Source organism: Hyaena hyaena, unplaced genomic scaffold (genome assembly GCF_003009895.1).
Source record: "Hyaena hyaena isolate Hyena2069 unplaced genomic scaffold, ASM300989v1 scaffold_58, whole genome shotgun sequence".
Classification (NCBI taxonomy): Eukaryota; Metazoa; Chordata; class Mammalia; order Carnivora; family Hyaenidae; genus Hyaena; species Hyaena hyaena.
Window position 1 is genome coordinate 1,777,394 of NW_024080689.1, and position 21,638 is coordinate 1,799,031.

The 21,638-nt window shown below is 38.5% G+C and overlaps 1 protein-coding gene and 1 long non-coding RNA gene across 6 annotated transcripts in view; one reads left to right on the forward strand and one right to left on the reverse strand.

Annotated features, from left to right (window-relative positions):
* LOC120231452 overlaps window positions 1-21,638 on the reverse strand; it is a 211,630-nt gene that overhangs the window by 155,903 nt on the left and 34,089 nt on the right. The gene's annotated exons all lie outside the window — the stretch shown is intronic.
* The window catches only part of LOC120231448 (myosin-8-like), a 28,924-nt gene continuing 25,436 nt past the window's right edge, over window positions 18,151-21,638 (forward strand). Inside the window, 3 exon segments of the mRNA XM_039231617.1 lie at window positions 18,151-18,360; window positions 19,065-19,208; window positions 19,294-19,450. Of these exon segments, the coding sequence (XP_039087548.1) occupies window positions 18,151-18,360; window positions 19,065-19,208; window positions 19,294-19,450 (511 nt within the window).

Below are 21,638 nucleotides of genomic sequence, written 5' to 3' on the forward strand. Positions count from 1 at the left end.
AATTGCTTTATTATTCTGTCTCCTAACTACTTAAATAATTGCTCATGTAGAGAGTTGGGAGTAGATTTCATTATATATGGATCAATTATCCTGGGGTCTCTGATTAAAACAGCAAGGATTTAAGAGTCACAGATATTCTGGTTAATATTGTTCCTCATCGTCCTCACAGATTAGATGAGTTACAGGCTCATTTCCTTATCTCTCACAACAAAAGCACACATGAAAATCCAGAAATGCTTATAATACTCTTGTCTTTCCTTTAATTGAAATGAGGGACCACTGAGACTTGGGAACTGTTCATAACCTACTGATGCCAGATATGAGGACCCAAATAGGATTCATGCAGGGAGGAGGCAGAAGACCGTCTCTGAGAACCACTCTTAAATAGGAGCAGGGGAGGGAGTTTACATCAACTCCTCCCTGATGGCAACACTAGGAGGTACTGTGATGGGGAGAAACTGAGACTGGAAGAAGACTATGGACTGCCACACAGGGCAACCGTAAGGTAACCTAACATGTTAGATAAACCCACTTAAAGCGTACAAGCAGGGAACTAGGCAAACATAGACATGCCCTAGTATTTCTGGTATTGAGCCAGGCATCATTACACAATAAAATCATTAAGAATCTATAACAAGGCCAGATTCTTACCTATCTTCCGAGGACTTAAAGACCATGGTCACTGAAAGCAAATACTGGTACCATTGACATACTGATAGTTAAAAATACCATAAATCTTTTCCCTCAACTTCATTCATAACCATAGATATCAAGAACAAAAGAAATCTCAAGATGCCTCTACATGACCTCCCTTACTCTTTTATAGCCAAATCTCCCACTATGAGGCTGAAATCTTCAGCATCCCGAAAGATGTTGACTTTATCTAACCTCTTATTACATTAGAAATATACTAATTTCCACTAACCCCTTAGCTGGAATTACTGGCTAATCAACTAAGAAAGCATATAGAGAAAGAAGTCTCTTGGGATGTACCTGAAAGGAGGAAAAGGGGGAGACTTTAAAAATGCCCTCTACAAAAGCCATTTGCCCAAAACTGAGGTTTGACCCTGGGGATCAGGATGCCTGGCACCCTTCTCGTAAGTCTAGGGATTGTGTGAATGCCCAAACCAGGACTCTCAGGTATAGCATGCATCAGAACCATCTGGAGGGCACCCTAACCACCAGATTAGGGGGCCCCACCTCCCAAGCTTCTAACTCACTAGGTGGGGGGGGGGGGGCGGCAAGAATTTACATTTCTACCAAGTTTCCAAGTGATGCTGATGTGGCTAGTCTAGGACAATAGTCTGAAAACCACAGCTCTGCATTATCACCAAAATCTTTCAGAAAGGAATTACATATGATATCTATAGCCCTGCATTTATACCTATAAATTCAGCCAAACCTTTCTGAGCCTCAGTTTCTTCATCTATAAAATGAAAACACTGAGCTAAATAATCACTCAAATCCAATCGAAATGCCTTGCAGTCAAAGCTGGACAGCACTGTCAGTAATAATGATAACAATTGTGGGGCATCTAGGTGGCTCAGTCAGTTAAGCAGTTAAGTGTCTGACTTCAGCTCAGGTCATGATCTCGAAATTTGTGGGTTTGAGTCGCACGTCAGGCTCTGTGCTGACAGCTTGGAGCCTGCAGCCTGCTTCAGATTCTGTCTCTCTCTCTCTCTGCCCCTATCCTGCTCATGCTGTCTGTCTCGCTGTCTCTCTCTCTCTCTCAAAAATAAACATTAAAAAGATTTTTAAATGATATAATCGTAATACATTACATCTGTGGGACTCTGATTTATTTGCAAAATGCTTCCATATACACTTTGTCAGTTACTGGGTACTTAGAACTATGTGAAACAGACTCCTTTTGGAAACTGAGGTACAAAGAGAATCGTAGTTTGTCAAAAGTTGTGTAACTAATATGTGACAAAGCCAGACCTAGCCTGAGATCTTCTAGCTCTTAAACCTGGGAAGTAACGCACTGCCCTGGATGTTCACCAGAGCTGACCAGGGCAAGGTTCTGAGGACATTCTTCCCCCGGAAACAAGATCAGTAGTCCATCATTTCACTGCAGGAGAGAAGGTCTCTGCTTTTTGCCTGGACATCTATATAGCTTGCTTCTTCATAGCAGCAGGAATCTGGCATATTACACTTCAATCCAGAGGACTTCCTTGGCTACTCAGTATCAAAAGGCAACCCTTTCTCCCTCTCCTGCCAATTACACCTGGTATCCCCTTGATTCACTTTAAATCTGTCCATGCAACTAATGACTGCTTGACTACTATTTGTTTAGTATCTGTCTCCCTCTAGTAAAATATAGGCTCCACACAGGCAGGACGTTTGCTCACTGCTGAATGTCCAGTGGGTAGAATATTGCCTGCCACGTAACAAGTACTCAAGAAGTGTTTGTGGGACGCATAATAATTTAATAAGAACTCAATCCGTGCCAGGCACCAAGCTAGGTATTTTACATGTATCATCCAAAAATAAATAAATAAATCCTAAAGCATAAGATACTTTAATGACTTTTTCTCAGTAATTGATTTTTAAAAATCAGTAAGGAGACTTCTGTTTCCAGGAAAATGGAGTTGACCTAATTTTCCTATTCCTTCCACTAAGTACAATTAAAACGCCTGGACATTATATATCAAACTAACATAAAAGATCCTGAGCAGTGGAGAGAAGATGGACTAGGTAAGTTCCCTGCCTCATATGCCCTGGTGACAGAGTCCAGCTGCAGCCGGTCCAGGGGTCCCTGAAGGGTGGACAGTGCTGGTGAGAGAGGGTGAGAGAGCCCCGAGATTCTCTCTGGTCACCAGGCAGGCAGCTCTGCACTGACTGAGACTTAGCTTTATTCATGATTAAGTGTATGGGGGATAGCACAGAAGTGGCATTTGGATGGTAAATTCTTTGATCAGTAAAGATTTTCCAGAGCATTGATATGCACAATATTATTAGTGGTTAATGTGGGGTACTCATGCTTATCATATGGAGAAAGAAGATATCTTTAGCATTCAAATACAAACAAGACAATGTTTTTAGCATAGCAAAGGCAAAAGTTAATTCTGTATGAGCAGCGATCAATAGCCTGTTTATCACTTAATGAGAAGTATTCGAGAAAAACAAAATGTCTGCTCCCATAACCACAAAAGAAGAAGTTCCTACAAGTTCCTTCAAAAGGTGCAATCATCATACCAGGGCCAGAATAAGGGGACAAGTCATTCCTGATACCAATCAACAAGGTGCTTCGGGGGTCAGTGCTCAAGCAGAAAAAATTAAGTGGGGGTGGATATGGGTCATCATCTGACAGTAGGAGACCTTGCAAAACCTCTTTAACCTCACAAGGAATTTTCTCAACTGGTGAGTTCAGAATGACTCCCAACACCCTGGACTTGGAGTTGAAAAAGAAAACAACACAGAAACTGATGGATACAGACAAAAAGCCCTATACAAAGCCAACTCTTTCTAGCCAAAGGACAAAATAATGGGCAGCCTAGCAAAGTTGGCTTAACATTCAAAACTCAGTGTAATTCATCATATTCAGAGAATAAGAGTGAACATTACATGATCATCTCAATAGATACAGCAGAAGTATCTGACAATATCCAGCACCCATTCATGATTAAAAAAAGAAAAACTCTCAGCAAGCAATATATGAGGACTTTCACATAGGCACCTATTAAAAAACAAACAAACAAACAAACACAGCACGGCCAAAACATCATGCTTCATGATGAAACAGTGAAGACTTTCTACCTAAGCCTGGGACTAAGGAAAGGTATCCACTTTCACCATGTCTAGCTCACCACTGTGGTGGTTCTAGCTCATGCAGTAAGACAAGAAAAGGAAATAAAAGACAGAAATTGAATAAAAAATAAATAAATAAAACTGTCTTTATTTGCAGATGACAAAATCATATGAAGAATTAAATAAGTCTATAATAAACCATTTAATCCAAGAAGTAAACTGAGCATGGGTCAAACTGTAAGGTCAGTATATTTAAAAAGGGGGGAGGAGGCTTATTTTATATTAAGAGAAAATAATTCAAAAGTGAAATTCTAAAAATTAATACCAATTACAATAGCATCAAAGAAATTACAAAATATTCTACGAATAAACTTAGTAAAAAAAATTTGGGGGAGGGTGCCTGAGTGGCTCAGTCAGTTAAGCAGGCAACTTGAGCTCAGTCATGATCTCGTGGCTCATGAGTTTGAGCCCTGTGTTGGGCTCTGTGCTAGCGGCTCTGAGCCTGGAGCCTACTACAGATTCTGTGTCTCCCTCTCTCCCTACCTCTCTCCCACTTATACACACTCGCTCTCTCTCTCACATAAACAAAAATTAAAAACAATTTTTTAGGAGTGCCTGGGTGGCTCAGTCGGTTAAGCAAATGATTTTGGCTCAGGTCATGATCTCACAGTTCGGTTTGCGAGTTTGAGCCCTGCATCGAGGTTTGTGCTGACAGTTCAGAACCTGGAACTTACTTCAGATTCTGTGTTTTCCTCTCTCTCTCTGCCCTTCACCTGTCTTGCACTCTCTCTCTCTCAAAGATAAATATATTTTTAAAATTTTTCTTAATTTTTTAATCTCTATACTATAAACTATAAATCATTGCTGAAAGCAAAGAAGATCTAAATAAATTATATACATGTGTGTATACATGGAAAGAGAATAGAGATCCTGAAAATAAATCCACTATATATATACCATCAAATAATTTTTTATTAAGATGCAAATGCAATTTAATATAGAAAGGAAAGTCTTTGCAAGAAATGATACTGGATCAATTAGATATCTGTATGAAAAAAAATAGTATCTCATACAATATGCAATAATTAACTCAACATGGAAAACAAACCTACATGCAAATCCTAAAATTATAAATCTTCTAAAAGAAAATGTAGAAAAATATCTTTGTGATTGTGAGCAAAAAATTCTTAAATAGAACATAAGAAGTACTAAACAAAGAGAAAAAATGATAAACTGTCCTCTTCAAAATCAAAACTACTGCTCACCAAGATACTGTTGAGACACAAAAAGGTAAATCACAGGCTGGGAGAAAACATATGCAATACATACCTGCAACAAACATCTTTATTATATCTATAAGAACACCGACAGGGGCGCCTAGGTGGCTCAATCAGTTGAGCATCTCACTCCTGATTTTGGGTGATGTCACGATCCCAGGGTCATGGGATTAAGCCCTGTACTGGGCTCTGCACTGAGCATGAAGCCTGCTTAGAATTCTCTGTCTGTCTCTGTCTCTCTCTCAAAAAAAAAAAAAAAAAAAAAAAAGAACACATACAAAATGAGGAAAAGAACACAATCTAATAAAAATAAACAAAAGAATTTGACACGTTCAAAAAGAAGATATGTCAAGGCCCGATAACCACATCAAAAGATGCTTAGTATCACTGGTTTGGAGGATACAGTTTAAAATCACAAGGAAATTCTGCTAGATGTCCATACACATCCATAAGAATGGCTAAAATTATAAAGATAGACAATGACAAGTGCTGACAAGGATGCTGGGCAACCACATCTTTCATATATTACTAGCGGGAATGTAAAATGGTCCAACTATTTTTGAAAACTTGTTTGGCTGTTTCTTATAAGTTGAATACACACTTATACACGTTTTGATCTGGCAATTCAATTCTCTGGAATTTAACCAAAAGCAATGAAAGGTACATTCACAAAAAGATGAGAATATCCATCAGCAAGAGGACAAATGAACAAAATATGCTATACCCTCCCAGTCAAATACTACTCACCAATAGCAGTGAATGAACTACATGCAAGAACACAGAGGAATCTATGTAACATTCCTCTCTGGCATGAATCTTATGAAAGACAAGTTGATTATTTGAAGATGAGATATTACAGAATTTCATATAAAAAGGTGAAGATGACTTTAGTGACTGTAATTCCTGTTTTTCCTCACCAGAGGGAGAGAACACACAAATCCTTATGGCAAAAGGAATCTTAGGAATTATAAGCCAACTTCTGACATGCACTCCTAGAGCAGAAGGATCATTAGATAGAGTAATTTAATGCTGCCCCTGGGCTTAATTGTAAGCAGATACTAGCAAGAAAAGCAAGGATGAGGAATAAGAGCCAGACCTTGGAAGGGCTTTTACTCTAAGTTAAAGAGTTGCCACACAAAAATTGTATAAGAGATAGATATCTGCACGCTGGAGAAGGGTTGGAATATACTAATAAATAGATTTCAGCAAAACTATGTCTCACAGTTCAGCTTCTTATCTATATTGCCCGTTAAAACTCTTCATTGATTATTGTTATTTTAAACAAGGTTTTCCATTTCCAGAGTTACACCTTAAAGAAAACCAGTGGAAAATGTATTATGCTGATCCTATTCTCAGATTCAACTGAGTGTCAAGTATCAACCACTGACCACATAATTGGAGCACCACCATTTAACAGGTGGCCACTTAAATTACAAAGCAACTGAATGGATATTTAAGTTGCTTCTGAAGTTTTGTTATTAGAAGAAATGCTAAATACACAAACTTGACCTATCTTCAGAGTTCCCTCTGCTTCTGTAGAAATAAGAGTAAGAGGAGAAATTGCGGCAATCATTAATTTCAAAAGAAGCAACAAGTTGCCCTGGAATTTTACCCCCACCCTTACCCCCTTACCGGAACCACAGGAGGGCGTCCCCTCTCCAACACCACCCACCACTTGCTCCTAGGAAATCGCTCTGTCAAGCTGATGGGTGAGATCTGCTAGCTGTTATCTGAGCTTGCGCCTCCTGAGGCTGAGTGTGTTATCAAGTTCACTGGCCATTTGTCCTGCCTCTTCCATGAACCGTCCCCATTTATACCTTTTGGCTATTTTTTCCATTTGCTTGCATCTCCCTTTCTTCTTGATGTGAAAAATATGTATAGTTCTTCCACTACATTTCTCATTGTGCTTTGTTTCTAATGCTTAAGACCTTAGTTCATCTAGAACTTATTTTTATAAATGGTGTCAGACAAGGACCTACTTTGTTTTTTGGATGATAAATCTCAACCCCATTCACTGCCTAGTCTTTCTTTTCCCCCTTTGTGATTTAAAATGCCACCTTTATCATATTCTAAATTGCTAAACATGGAAGAACCCATTTTTAACTATATTATGTTCTATTGCTTTATTTCTCTTCACCTACACTAATTTTACACTATTTTAATCACCATATTCCTAAAATATGTTTGATGTCAGATAGGGTGGCTTGTTACTTCATTGTCTGGTAAAAGCTCATTCATTATTCCTGGAAATACATTCTTTTACGACAAACTCTGAAACTGCAATGTTCCATCAAAGTTATACTCTTTTATCTAGTACTTCCAAGTGTTCCCTTGCCATGAGAAACAGTCCCCCCAATCTCAGAAAATTCCATTTATTTTTAGTTGTCTTTGGGTAGAATAAATTTAAATGATTCCTGAACATCTAAAATTATTTCTGTTTCACCAGTGGCAAGCAGAGTCAAGTCTACAACCTATGTATCTCTTGCTTACATCTCCTTTTTTTCTTTTCCAAGAGCTGCTGGCTTAGAGCAGGTTCTCAGCTCTCCTAAAATAGTACAACAACTGCTTAAGTGGGTTCTCTCTCTCTGCCACACTCCTCCCATCCACCTTCCATGCTGCGACCATAACTGTGCTTAAAACACAAATCTTATGACATCAGCTCCTTGGTTAAGACTCCAGTGATATTCCATTACTCACAGCAACAGAGCCCTATTTTTCATACTATTTTAAACAGACTGATGGCAGTCAATATTTATTAAATACTTTCTACGTTGCCAGATACTCTATATATATTTCTCACTGAATACTCACATAAATCCTGTGAGATAGTAGGAAATAATTATTATTGGTTTCCTTGAACACATGAACAAACTGAGGCTTTCGGGGGGTAAGTGACTTGCCTAAAATCATACAAAATAACATCTGATTCAATTGCTATTTAAAGCATTGTGCACATCATAAAAATCATGCTTGCCAGTTTGCTGCCTTTAATTTAAGACTTACCTTTTAAAAAGGCTCTCATACTGGATTTTTAAAGTAGCTACTACTTGTTTTTTTTTAAACATCAGTTGTAAACTAAAATAACTCAGAAAGGTTGAAAATAAAGGTATGGGAAAGATAACCCATCTATATGCTACCAAAAAAGTAAAAGCAAATTTAGCAAAATATTAGCAAAAATAGAATTTAAGGCAAAATAATACTACATGCAGCAGGGACAGTTTCTGTTTTATTTTTAAAAGATGCAGTTTACCAGAAAGATCAACTAATCACAAATTTCTATGAAGTTAGCAACTATCTTTGAATTGTACAAACAAAATTTGAAACATCTGAGAACAATTGTAGTCGAGGAGTTTAACTTCCATCTACTAGAGAAACTACAGACCAAGTAAACAAAACTAAAAACATAGATGACTAAATAACACAAAAACCAACCTGAGTTGTAAAGACAAATATTAAAATTTGTACACCTCATTAAAAAAAAAAAAACTTAGGGGCGCCTGGGTGGTTCCACCAATTAACCAATCAAATTCAGCTCAGGTCATTATCTCACAGTCTGTGAGTTCAAGCCCTGTGTTGGGCTCTGTGCTGACAGCTCAGAGCCTGGAACCTGCTTCAGATTCTGTGTCTCCCTCTCTCTCTGCTCCTCCCCCATTCTCTTTCTCTCTCTCTCTCTCTCTCTCTCTCTCTCAGAAATAAACATTTTTAAAAAAAGTAACTTGAAATAGAATATAGACCTATATGTAAGAGCTATAAATATAAAACATATAGAAGAAAATAAAAAAGAAAAGTACTGCTGACTTTGCATTAGGAAATATTTGTAAAATATTGTATAAAAAGCATGACCCATAATACTGACTTCATCAGAAAGTTGGACTTCACCAAAATTTAAAAGCAACTCTTCAAAAGAAACCATTAAAAAAATGAAAAGACAAGTCACAGACTGCAATAAAATATTTTTTAATCAAACATCTGATAAATGTATCAACAATAACTTCTAACAAATAAATAGTAAGAAAATGATCCATTTTTTTAAATGGGTTAAAGATTTAGATCAACACTTCACCTCAAGAAAATACAATTTACGTATTTTCAATTCAACAATTCAAATTCAACAATTTATGTATTATGTATGCAAATAAGCACATGAAAAAGTAACCAAAATCACTATTCATTAAGGAAATGAAAATTAAAACCACAAGGAGATGCTCCCTTACGCTCACTAGGACGGCTATCGGCAAAAAGAGGGACAACACGAGTGTAGGTGAGAATGGAAAAAAGCTGGGCTGGTGGAAGTGTACAATGGTACAGCCACTGTGGAAAAGAACTTGGCAGTTTCTTAAAAAGTTAAACAACCTAGTCGACTACTAAACTCCTAGTTATCTGCCCAAGAGAAATGAAAACAATCTTCCACACAATGCCCTGTATGGAGTATTATTAACAGCATTATTCATAATGGCTGTCAGCTGGTAAATGGATAAACACAATGTGGCACATCCACACAATGGACTCGTACTGGGCAACAGAAATGACCACTGATACAAGCAACAACATGCACAAACTCCAAAACTAAGGAAAGGAGTCTTACAAAACAGAATGCACACCATAGGACTCCATTTGTAGGAAATTTCCAGAAAGGCAAAATGATAAAGACAGAAGACAGTGTTTGCCTATGGTTTGGGGTTGGAATGGGAACTAAATGCACATGGGCACAAAGGGACATTCTGAGTTGACATAAGTGTTTATAAAACTGGATCAAAACTGCATAAGTTCACTAAAAACCATTGAACTGTACACTTAAAATTGATGACTGGTGAGGTATATAAAATTCTACCTGAATAAAGCTGCAGAAGAGAAGGATGAAGAGACAGAATAACAACTGACCCATGTACAAAACCACAAAAGAAATACCAACTATCTCTAAAACAAGATAGCACAGAAGTGAGTCGCTCTTCATCTTCCAAACAAAATTTAAAAATAAACTAGAGCAAAAACACTAGGAACAACCCCAAATTCTGTCTACAACAGAACATCATCATACAATGTAATACTGCACGGTAATGAAAATAAAATACAGCTACATATAACTTCATGGGGGGAAAACATCCCAAATATTGTTGGGCAAAAGAAGTGAACTACTAGAGAATAAATAAAGTTCTATATATTTGTATGAAGCTCAAGAATAGGCAAAACGTATATGTATTGTTTATAGCTGCATACACAAATAATGAAAGTATACAGAAAAGCAGAGAAATGATGGTCATAAATGTAAAAACTGTAGTTACCTTTAAGTGAGGGGAATTCTGAGTTCTAATGAGAAGGATCATGAGAGGTTTTGCGGTGCTGATAATCTTACTACACACACACACACACACACACACACACACACACACACACACACACACGAACGACGTCCCTCACTCCTATTGAGTCTACCAGGAAACTGAGTTTGCACATTCACACGCATGCAATGAAGAATTAACAGCTAAAAGAGAACCCTCCCCCCAATGCCCAAATTTATTAATTTGAAAAATCTAAAAAACAAACATGCTTTAGACAATTTGGTGGTTCAAATGGAAATGAAAATTTTAGAATATAAATTATAAGTGAAGGACAAGCAGAGCCTCTGGGATTTAGCCACAGCAATTACAAAGAAAAACTGATAACCACAAATAAACATGCAAGACCATATGAAAGAATGAAAATAAATGAAGCTTTCAATTTAAGATGTTTAATCAAGATCAATAAAATAACCCTAAAGAAATAAAAGAAAGATTAAAAGCAAAATAGAAAATAGGAAAAAAAAGTTATTTGGTAAAACTAAATTTAAAAAACAGATACAAAAGATAAAACTTTATCAAATATTTATAAAACTTTTTCAAATGATTTAAAATAAAGAGAATAAAATTAAATTATGTAAAAGGGAAATAAAAAGGAATAAAGAATAAAATGAATTTGATTAGGAGGTTTTTATTACAAAGAGATATGCACAAAAAAAGTCAAAATATCTGATGGGGCGCCTGGGTGGCTTAGTCGGTTAAGTGTCCGACTTTCGCTTAGGTCATGATCTCGCGGTTCATGGGTTCGAGCCCCGCGTCGGGCTCTGTGCTGACTGCCAGCTCAGAGCCTTGGAGCCTGTTTCAGAGTCTGTGACTCCCTCTCCCTCTCTCTCTCTCTCTCTCTCTCTCTCTCCTAGAAATAAATAAAAATATTAGAAAAAATTTTTAAAAAATCCTAGAGGAGAAAATGGACAACAACCTCTTTGACCTTGGCTGCAACAACTTTTTACTTGACATGTCTCTGGAGGCAAGGGAAACAAAAGCAAAAATGAACTACTGGGACCTCATCAAGATAANCTCTCTCTGACCCTCCCCTGCTCACGCTGTCTCTCTCTCTCTCCTAGAAATAAATAAAAAACATTAAAAAAAAATTTAAAAATTTGAAAAAAAAAGTCAAAATATCTGAAACCTCACATAATATGGGCAATTTTCTAGGAAAATACAACATTTCCAAATGAGCCAAAAAACAAATAGAAACTGAACAGACTAATCAATAGTCATGAAAAAATTAATGAAAGTAAATAAAAGATTTTTCCACCAAAGAGCCTACAGACCAAGTGTCCAATGAAGGAACTCTACGAACCTTCCTGGAACAGATTATGCACATTCTAAACACAATATGGCAGAAAATAGAAACAGGAAGCTGCTTATTTTACCAAGACTAGCATGATATTGACATTGAAACCAGAAGAGGACAGGGTAAGAAAACTATACCCTAGGCCCATAATGAACTCAGATGTAGAAATTCCACATTAAAAAAACAACAACAACACAACAGTAAACTTTTCTCGTTAAAAAACAGTAAACAACTCTCATTAAAAAAAATCAATCAGAAGGAAATTAAACAATATTATCTTAATGGCTTTCATTTCATGAATTTTAGTGGTAAAAGTGAGAAAAGCTACCATATAATTCACTATATTAATAAATTTGAGGAGAAAAAATAATTTCAGTAAATGCAGAAAAAGACACAGATAAAATCCAATGCATTTTTTTAAAGATTTAATTCACCTACCATCAATTTAATGTACCATTTAATGTACCATCATTTAAATGTACAATTCAGTCGTTTTAGTAGATTGACAAAGTTATGCAGTCATAACCACCAACTAATTTCAGAACACTTTCATCGCCTCGAAAAGAAATCCATTGGCAATCATTCCCCGATCTCCCCTCCCCTCCCAGGACCATCCTCTGGAAACATTCAACTGCTTTCTGTCTCTATGCATTTGCCTATTCGACATTTTATACAAATGCAATCTAACCTAATCAAACCTAATCTAACCATCAAACCTAAGTGCTTCTATCACTCAAGCACTGTGTTTTCGAGACTCAACCACGCTGTAGCCTGAGTACCTCATTCCTTTTTATGGCTGAATAGTCCATTATATGAATATAGCACATTTTGTCCATTTGTCTGTTGTTGAACATTTGGGTTGTTTCCACTTTTTTGGCTACTATGGACAATGCTGCTATGAATATTTGTGTACAAGATTTTGTGTATGTTTTCAATTCTCTCCATCATATCATATCCCTAAGAATGAAACAGTTCAATTCATTTTTATGATTATAATTATTGGCAAACTAAAGTATACAGCAAATACACTTGACGAAACATTAGTGGCAATCCGATTAAAGTCAGGATCTAAATAAGGCTCACTCATCTTGTACAGGATATGTATATGAAGTATCCTAGTATTACTATTCAACATTGTCCTAAATGTCTCAGACAATGCAATAAGAGAAAGAAAAAATAACATAAGTTACAAAAGAAAGAAGAAACAAAACTGTGATTATTTGTGCACAATACATCAAAAGCCCAAGAGAACAAAATAAACTATCAGAAGAGATGAGGAAGTTCAGCAAGTGAGCCAGATGAAAGATACCAGTGAAACTAACTTTCTGAAACACTGCATGTCTGTCAGAGATTGTGTTTGTATGAAACAGAAAATCTGAGTAAATAGTGCCTTATTAATATGATTGGTTCATTTTTTTATTTACGTAATAAAATTCAACTCACACATGTCAGCACTGTCTCTGAACTTCTCTTGATCTTTCCTTCAGGGCTAGAGCTCAGCCATTACCTCTGTGTTCTACACCAAAAAGGGGTAAGAAGGGAAAGGACAAGTAGAGTCTGCTCTCTTTTCTGGAAGTCCCACCTAGCAACTGCATGCGTTTCATTGGCCATAACAGGGTCACAGGGTTGCCCTGTGCTGAGAAATGAGGGTAGTGGGCACACTGCTGCCACAGACAAAATGGAGGTTCTGAGCAGGCAACCCTGGCTCCCTTGCGCCAGTGATAACCCAAGTGGAAAGCAAAATCAGAAAAATAATCCCATTCAGTAGAGCAACAAAAAACTAAAATTCCTAGGAACAAACATAATAAGAAATATTTTAAGATATTTCTAGGGGAAAAAAAACTAGAGAAAAATGACTGGAAAACACTTTAAAAAACAGAATAAACAGGAAAATATATTGTACTTGTGGACTGAAAGGCTCACTGTTATAAAGACACCAATTCTCATTAAATTACCCTATTAATTCAATTTAACATAACTCAAAGCCACAATAGGATTTTCCATATAATCTGAAACACAAACTCTAAAATTTATACAGCAGAATGCAATAATTGTCAAGACAATTTTAAAATAAATGAATAATTAGGGATATACTACCTTACTACATATCAAAGCATATGTGCCATTGCCACAGAAACATGGTACAAAATACGGAATTCAAAAATATTACATTCACATACACAGACATAAGCTAGAATACAAATCTCAATATATATATTTTTTAATTTTTTGTAATGTTTATTCATCTTTGCAAGAGACAGACAGAGCATGAGAGGGGGAGGAGCAGAGAGAGAGGGAGACACAGAATCCGCCGCAGGTTCCAGGCTCTGAGTTGTCAAGCACAGAGCCTGATATCGGGCTCAAACTCACAAACCACTGAGATCATGACCTGAGCCAAAGTCGGACACTCAACTGACTGAGCTGCCCAGGCTTCCGTCAATATATTTTTTTAAGCATTAGATTGAAAATATAGAACAAATTTGTGACCCTGAGTCCTTGAGTTAGAGAAGGCCTCCTTTTACAATACACACAAAAAAGCAAAAATACAAATGAAAAGTGTTTGTAACTTAGAGTAAATAAAAAATTAAAACTTCCATTAGACTGAGATGCCACAACAAAGTTAAGATCACTATTAGACTAGGAGAAACCTTCTGCAACTTATATAAAAAAGAAATCATATAATCACACAGAAGTCTACACAAAAATTTTTAAATAAGTAATATCAAATCAATCCGGGGATAGGGTAGTGGGCTGGGCTATATTGGGCTATATATGAAACAAGACTGACCATGAAGTGGTGTGCCTGGGTGGCTCAGTCAGTTAAGTGTCTGCTTCGTTCAACTCAGGTAATGATCTCACAGTTCATGGGTTCAAGTCCCACATCACGCTCTCTGCTGTCAGCACAGAGCCTTCTTTGGATCCACCATCTGCCTCTCTTTCTCTCTCTCTCTCATTCACTCAAAAATAAAGAAACATTTAAAAAAAAAAAAAAAGACTGACAAGGAACTGATAATTACTAATGCTGGATGATGAGTATAATGGGTTCCTATGTAATTTTCTCTATTATTGTATATGTTTTAAATTTTTACATATTTTATTTACATACTAATATGGAAAATGATCCAAGAGTACAGAACAACAACAAGAAAAGCAAGTTGGTAAATATGTAAAGTATGATACTATCTTTACATACTGTAAACACCTAATTATGTATTTTCTATGGGCTGATTTTCTTAGGCCAGTTTCACTAATGTATATTTTCCCAAGTATAATTTAGTAAGTGCACAGAAAAGGTCTGGAATATTACACACCAAACTGCTATAGGTGCATAATTATCTCTGGAGAGAAGGGAGCTGCCTCCATTGTAAATTTATCAAAGGGGAATTTTAGCCTCATCATCAAGGATTTCATTTTCCATGTCATTCGAATGTAAGAGGTCACACAATTACACACATGTCAGAACTCACAGAAATGGACTTGTTCTGCGTCCTGTATGTGGCAGTGGCTACAAGAATCCGTGCATGTGTAAAAGGCCTTAGAACTATACAGCAGAGAAAGGGAATTTACTGTCGAGGTTAATATTTTAAATGGCAGTAAAAAAAAAACCTCATACAACTGTCAGCCAAATAGTGAATTCTGCTGTACATAATTTATACCTCAATATACTTGACCTTTTAAAAATGAAAAATCTTAATTTAAAAATCATGGGGTGCCTGGGTGGCTCGGTCGGTTAAGCGTCCGACTTCGCCTGAGTCATAATCTTGCGGTCATTGGGTTCAAGCCCCGTGTTGGGCTCTGTGCAGTCAGCACGGAGCCCGCTTCAGACCCTCTGTTCCTATCTCTCTCTACCCCGCTCCGGCATGCACTCTCACTCTCTCTCTCAAAAATAAACTTTAAAAATAAAAATTAAAAAGAAAGAATGACCACAATATAATCTGTTAAAGAATAAGGGTGTAAATTATATAAAATTACCTACAATTCTTAAAGTAGATTATGAAACATGTATGTACTATATACATGTACATAGTATGAATCCACTTATACATCTCTATCTTATTTTATATCTGCATAGTGGGATTATAGACACTTTTTTTCCTCTTTGCTTATCTGTATTTTTTCCTACAATGTGTACATATTATGTTCTACTGGAATAATCTTCTCAGGGTGGAGTGGGTGGGCACTGGGCCAGCGGTGGAGACTCGGCGCAGATTCTCCTCTCACCTTGGCACAGCTATCCAAGCCCACACTCCAAGGGTGAGCTCTGGCAGTGACCCAAAGGAATGGAGTGAGGGTTCCCGTGGTAACAAATAAGGACAAGCGGTTAAGGCCCTGACAGCACTATGTCGCTGCGAATCTGATCACTGGGCTACCACAGGTATGTGTGAAAGAGTTTGCCAAATCAAACACAGCTCACAGGAACAGACTCTGTCTGGGGCCCCACCAGGCACGGTCAGAGATCACCTTCCTAACATACTAGAAAGCATTCTCTGCCGGCAGATTGGGTCCCTGTCAAATTATTTATAGGAGATCGGTTCACATACTCAAAATGATATGAATACTTCTAATTATATCCAAACATGCCAAATGTCAGTACAAATTATGCTGAGGGTCACGTTGCCAAATGTTCTGCCCTAACAAAGAGGAGAGAGCCACAGCGTCAGCACACGGGTGCCTACATAAGCACGCGGACCCCGCCTGCCTTATCTCCACCAAGAACCCAGAGGTGAGTGACGGCGGCCTTTGGGCTTCAAGGATCCCCAGGGACCAGGGACAGGGAGAGCTGACCCCATGGCCCACCTCTGAGCATGAAACCGTCCCTCCCAACTCTGACTTTTATTTTCTCAGAGCCACGCTTTAGACCAGGACAATTTTAATTCTGTAACTATTTTACTGGGATCCAGAGCTTTGCTAATAAGAAACCTGTTGTTTCACAGTGGCAGCCACTTCTGAACCTGCGTTCTCATCTGGAACCCCGGAGGTAAGCCTCAGCCTTGTTGATGTGTTGATGACAGAGGGCATCATGTAGGCTAACGAAGCTGGGAACAACCCTTGACTGTACCCCCATTTGCACATTTCGGCAGTTATCTGGGGAGCTGGTGTTTGCAATAACTGCTTATATAAACACTGGGAAAACACAACTCCAGAGAGCCTTATCCCCTGATGCTATCCTCACCTGAGTTCAGGGTTAAAGGGCTACACTTAGGACGTAATGAATTTTGACAATGAGTTTTCAGCTACACGTAGGCCTGTGGAGGGGCCAGAGACTCTTCTGTGCCAACCTCCCTCTATCGCAAAGCATTCATACTTAGACATTTTACAGATAGTTTTGAAACATCTTGGAAAGACCCTTATGAAAAAATGAAAACACAAACATCTTGTGAAAACCACAGTGTTTTAGCCACCTTTTTGATGATTCATTGTTATTTATTTTTAGAAAGATTTACTACTGTTCATCTAAAAAGTCCCCATTGGTACACCCACAGAGTGCTAAATGCCATACCTAATTTAGAAGAGACCCTGGTCCTTCCCCAAGTAATTTACCCATGAAAGGAAAGGAACAGTTCAATCAATGTAACTGACCAACACTGCAAAGGCCCATCTATCAATCAGAGGAATGGTTTCCATGGGATGAACCCTTCCATTTTTGTCTGTTTTCTTTTTATTGGTGGAAAGAAAAGAAGTCTGTGGAATGCATGTGGGAAGAAGGACCTTCTTCATGCTCTCATTTCTCTGTGGTTAGATCTGTTAGCTGCCAGCTGAAATCCCTCATGCCAAAAAGAAAGTGTCAGAAGAGATTCTGGAATTAAGGCAATGCTAAGTCTCTTTGTTAACAAGCCAAATGACAAAAAATACACAGTATTAAGAATTTATTAGGAGGTTCTTTTAACAACCCACCGAGAGATTTAACATCAAATATTAACATAAAGTAGATGTTAAAAATAACACGTGACTTATGAGAAGAAAAATGGCCACCTAGAAAGTAATAAGGTAAAGTAAGTTTTTTGAATGCTTTGAAAATATCAACCTTCCTTCTCACAAGACAAACCTTCCATCCTAACTGCACGATGCTCCCAGTGTGCAGCAGACCCCTCACCCAGCAGGAAAAGTGGGGACTGAAGAGGCTGCTGTAGAACGATCCATCCACAGTTCCAGCTTGTAGATACTGTTAGTGTAGAGACTCAAACATGCAAGGACTCCAAGGTAGTCACCCCTCGGCCTGAGGACTGAGATCTGTGATCTAACAAAGAAAATCTGCGAAGTACTAAAAATGAAACCTCCAGTTACAATATCACTCCAGACCAGTCCTGTGGCCTGTGTGGGGCACTGATAAATGACAGCCTGTGGGAGCACGGACAGCCCCAGCAATGGGGGCTCAACACAGCCTTCCTTCTCGCCAAATCCTAGCTCACAGGTGTAACTTCTGGTTTCTATTTCTCCCTCTCCCCCACGTCTTCCCCAAGGCAGAATCCTCTGCTAAATAACCACAGCCATGAGTGCGAGTTCGGATGCTGAGATGGCGGTTTTTGGCGAAGCAGCTCCCTACCTCCGAAAATCGGAAAGGGAAAGGATTGAGGCCCAGAACAAGCCCTTCGATGCTAAAACGTCGGTCTTCGTCGCGGAGCCCAAGGAGTCCTATGTGAAGAGCACCATCCAGAGCAAGGAAGGAGGGAAGGTGACGGTGAAGACAGAAGGTGGAGCAGTAAGTAAATACACGAGGAGACAACCCTCCCTGCTAGATTTCTGGGTCGCCTCACATCGAGGGGAGCTCTACTGGCTTGGAGTCTCTAAGCCTATAGCCAACACAAACATCCTTTCAGTCCGCTCCCGACACCTGATTTGGACTGCAAAGGAAGGTCCCAGCAGCTACCTCCTTTCCCCTCTTCCCAGCCACCCACAGGACTTCAACACACTAGAATCAGCTGCCGCCACATCTCTTCAACCCCCATGTCCCAATCTAAATCCCCAAACTTGACCTTGGGGCCGAAACAGAAGCTACCTTCTCCTGTCAGAAAACTATTAAGTTATTTACTTAGCTAAATAATATATTAATATCCCCATTACTCCCCCACACTGAAGTTTCTTGTAATGAATGGCCAGGAAAAATTAAAAATTTAAAGTCCTAAAATAAGAGTAAAAAGATACAAACTGATAAATAAATGTGGGACAGGGGAATGTGGGAAGGAAAAAAATCTTTAAAAAAAGGTGGTACCCTAGCTCATCAGAGGACACAGATTTTCTTAGCGTCAAACTCTGAAAGAAATATAATTTCATTCCTTTATTTAAAATATACTATATGATATAATGAAAAGTACCTGTACTTGTAGTTTTGTAAGCAAAGCAAACAGACAAACCAACCCTATGTCCAGCCGTCAGTACAAAGTGGTCTCTCACTTTCCTTGCCAGACTCTAACTGTCCGGGAGGACCAAGTCTTCCCCATGAACCCTCCAAAATATGACAAGATCGAGGACATGGCCATGATGACGCACCTGCACGAGCCTGGAGTGCTGTACAACCTCAAAGAGCGTTACGCAGCCTGGATGATCTACGTGAGTGCCCTGTGGCATCTCCTTATTCTGCCCCTCTCTCTGAGTAGAGACCAGATCCACATGCTGCCTTTTCTGGTTTTCTCAGACCTACTCAGGCCTCTTCTGCGTCACCATCAACCCCTACAAGTGGCTGCCGGTGTACAACCCCGAGGTGGTGGCCGCCTACCGAGGCAAGAAGCGCCAGGAGGCCCCGCCCCACATCTTCTCCATCTCCGACAACGCCTATCAGTTCATGCTGACGGGTGAGTGATGCAGCCATTTGAAGAAATGTGGAAACAGAATCTTTAATGAACAAACAGACTCTGTTTGGAACTTGATTATCGCACACTGCAGCCACACAGACCTGTTTTCAAGGAACTTCCAGAGCTATAATGTCATACACTCTTCCTAGCAGCCATCCCCATTTCATAAAGAGAAGCTAGCTGAGTTCACTGACCTGCTCAAACCAACTCAGCTAGTAAGTGGAAGCCTCGCTGAAACAACCAGCAGAACTCTACAAAGAGGTCTGCTGCTTTCCTCTATTTTTTTTAATTTCTGATTTGGATAAAAGTAAAGTTCAAATCGATTATTTTAAAATAAGCACATCCAGGGGCACCTGGGTGGCTTAGTTGGTTAAGGGTCCAACTCTTGATTTCGGCTCAGGTCATGATCTCATGGTTCTTGGCTTCAAGCCCCATGTCAGGCTCTGTGCTGACAGCTCAGAGGCTGAAGCCTGTTTCAGATTCTGTGTCTCCCTCTCTCTGCCTGTCACCTGCTCATGCTCTCTTTCTCTCTCAAAAATAAATGTTAAAATTTTTTTAATAAATAAATAAAATAAACACATCCACAGCAATCAAGGAAAGTAATTACCAGCTACAGCTGGAAAGCTTTATGAATTCTTTATCTTTAAATGACACAGCTAATATTGCCAGCCTTTGGGGTAGGACATGCGTAAAGAAAGAGCTACTACTTTCTTCCCAATGATTCTGAAACATTTTCCCATTAGAATGGAATAAAATAAAAATACTTCTTCCTCTGAAAATATTCTTAAAATCATATCAAAGTCTGTTATTTCTGTCTTGTCAAAGCATAAACAAACAGCTTTGATATGCAGTATAGGCCAAGTACAGCATTAAAACCTTTTATCTTCACACACCGAATGTATTGCCTATGGAAATACTTGAAATTCCTGAGTTTCCTGTTGTTCCAAAGGATTTTGGAAACTGAGAAGGTTTTGTTCTTTTTTGTTTTTTATTTGTTTGTTTGTTTTTGCTGCACTTGTTGTTAAGCTGCCTATTAAAGGAGAAGAGAGAAGAGAAAGGGATAAAATGGGAATCTTCCATAACAAATTGGCCAGCAATTCTACAAGGATTTCTTGCCAGGAAACTGTTCTTTAGTTGTCAACAGAAGTTAACTACCTTCCAGAAATGATCCAAAGGCTGGCTCATTTCTGAGGTTTTAATACTCAGCAGCTGCGCTGACTCTGCTATGTATACCGCCACCCCTACCAAGGTCTCCACTCCCCAAGCCTTGGGGCTGCTCCAAATCCAAGATGATTTATGGCTCCCAAACGTGATTTGCCCACAAAACCATGCAGAACCATGCATTTGACCTGGTTAATGTTATTTTAGCATTGCCAAGACAACCTCGGACATTGTTTTCTTATCATGCTCCAGTAAAACGCAATATGATCTTATATAATTTTTCTGCTACTGGGGAAAAAATCAATGAGTATGTTCTAAAATCCGTATCTACTTCTCTGAGTAGAACTCTGAAGATCCCTGAAGTCTATATCCACATCGAAATAACAGGCACTCTGATAGAGTAAAAATTCACTCAAATCTATAATCCAGGAGTAGAAAGTTGGATATTAAACAAATCGGAAAATTGGTATAAATCCAACATATTAGCATATCACTAGTGATAATTTGTTTTTAAATATCTTCTAATGTTTATTTTTGAGAGCGAGAGAGAGACAGCATGAGTGGGGGAGGGGCAGAGAGAGAGAGGGAAACAAAGAATCTGAAGCAGGGTCTAGGCTCTGAGCTGACAGCACAGAGCCTGACATGGGGCTTGAACCCACTGATCACGAGATCATGACCTGAGCCGACGTCGGACACTTAACCAACTGAGCCACCCAGGCACCAGTTTTTAGTATTTGAAATGTACATAAAATTAAAGGGAACTTAAGACTAAATGAACACATTTATAACTCCAGATCCCTTCCCAGCGGTGTTACCAGCAGTCAAATAAGTCCTATCAAGAGCTGGGAGGAGGCTAGGTAGCCGAAAAATATATAAACTGGAAGTCAGAAGACCTGAATATCTTTTACCTTAACACGCTATGTAATTATTATTAGAAAAGTCATTCATTCCTCTTTGGGTCTCAGTTGTTTTATCTGTTTGTTAAATAAGAGAACTGACCCACATAATTTCTTTTTTTTTTTTTTTG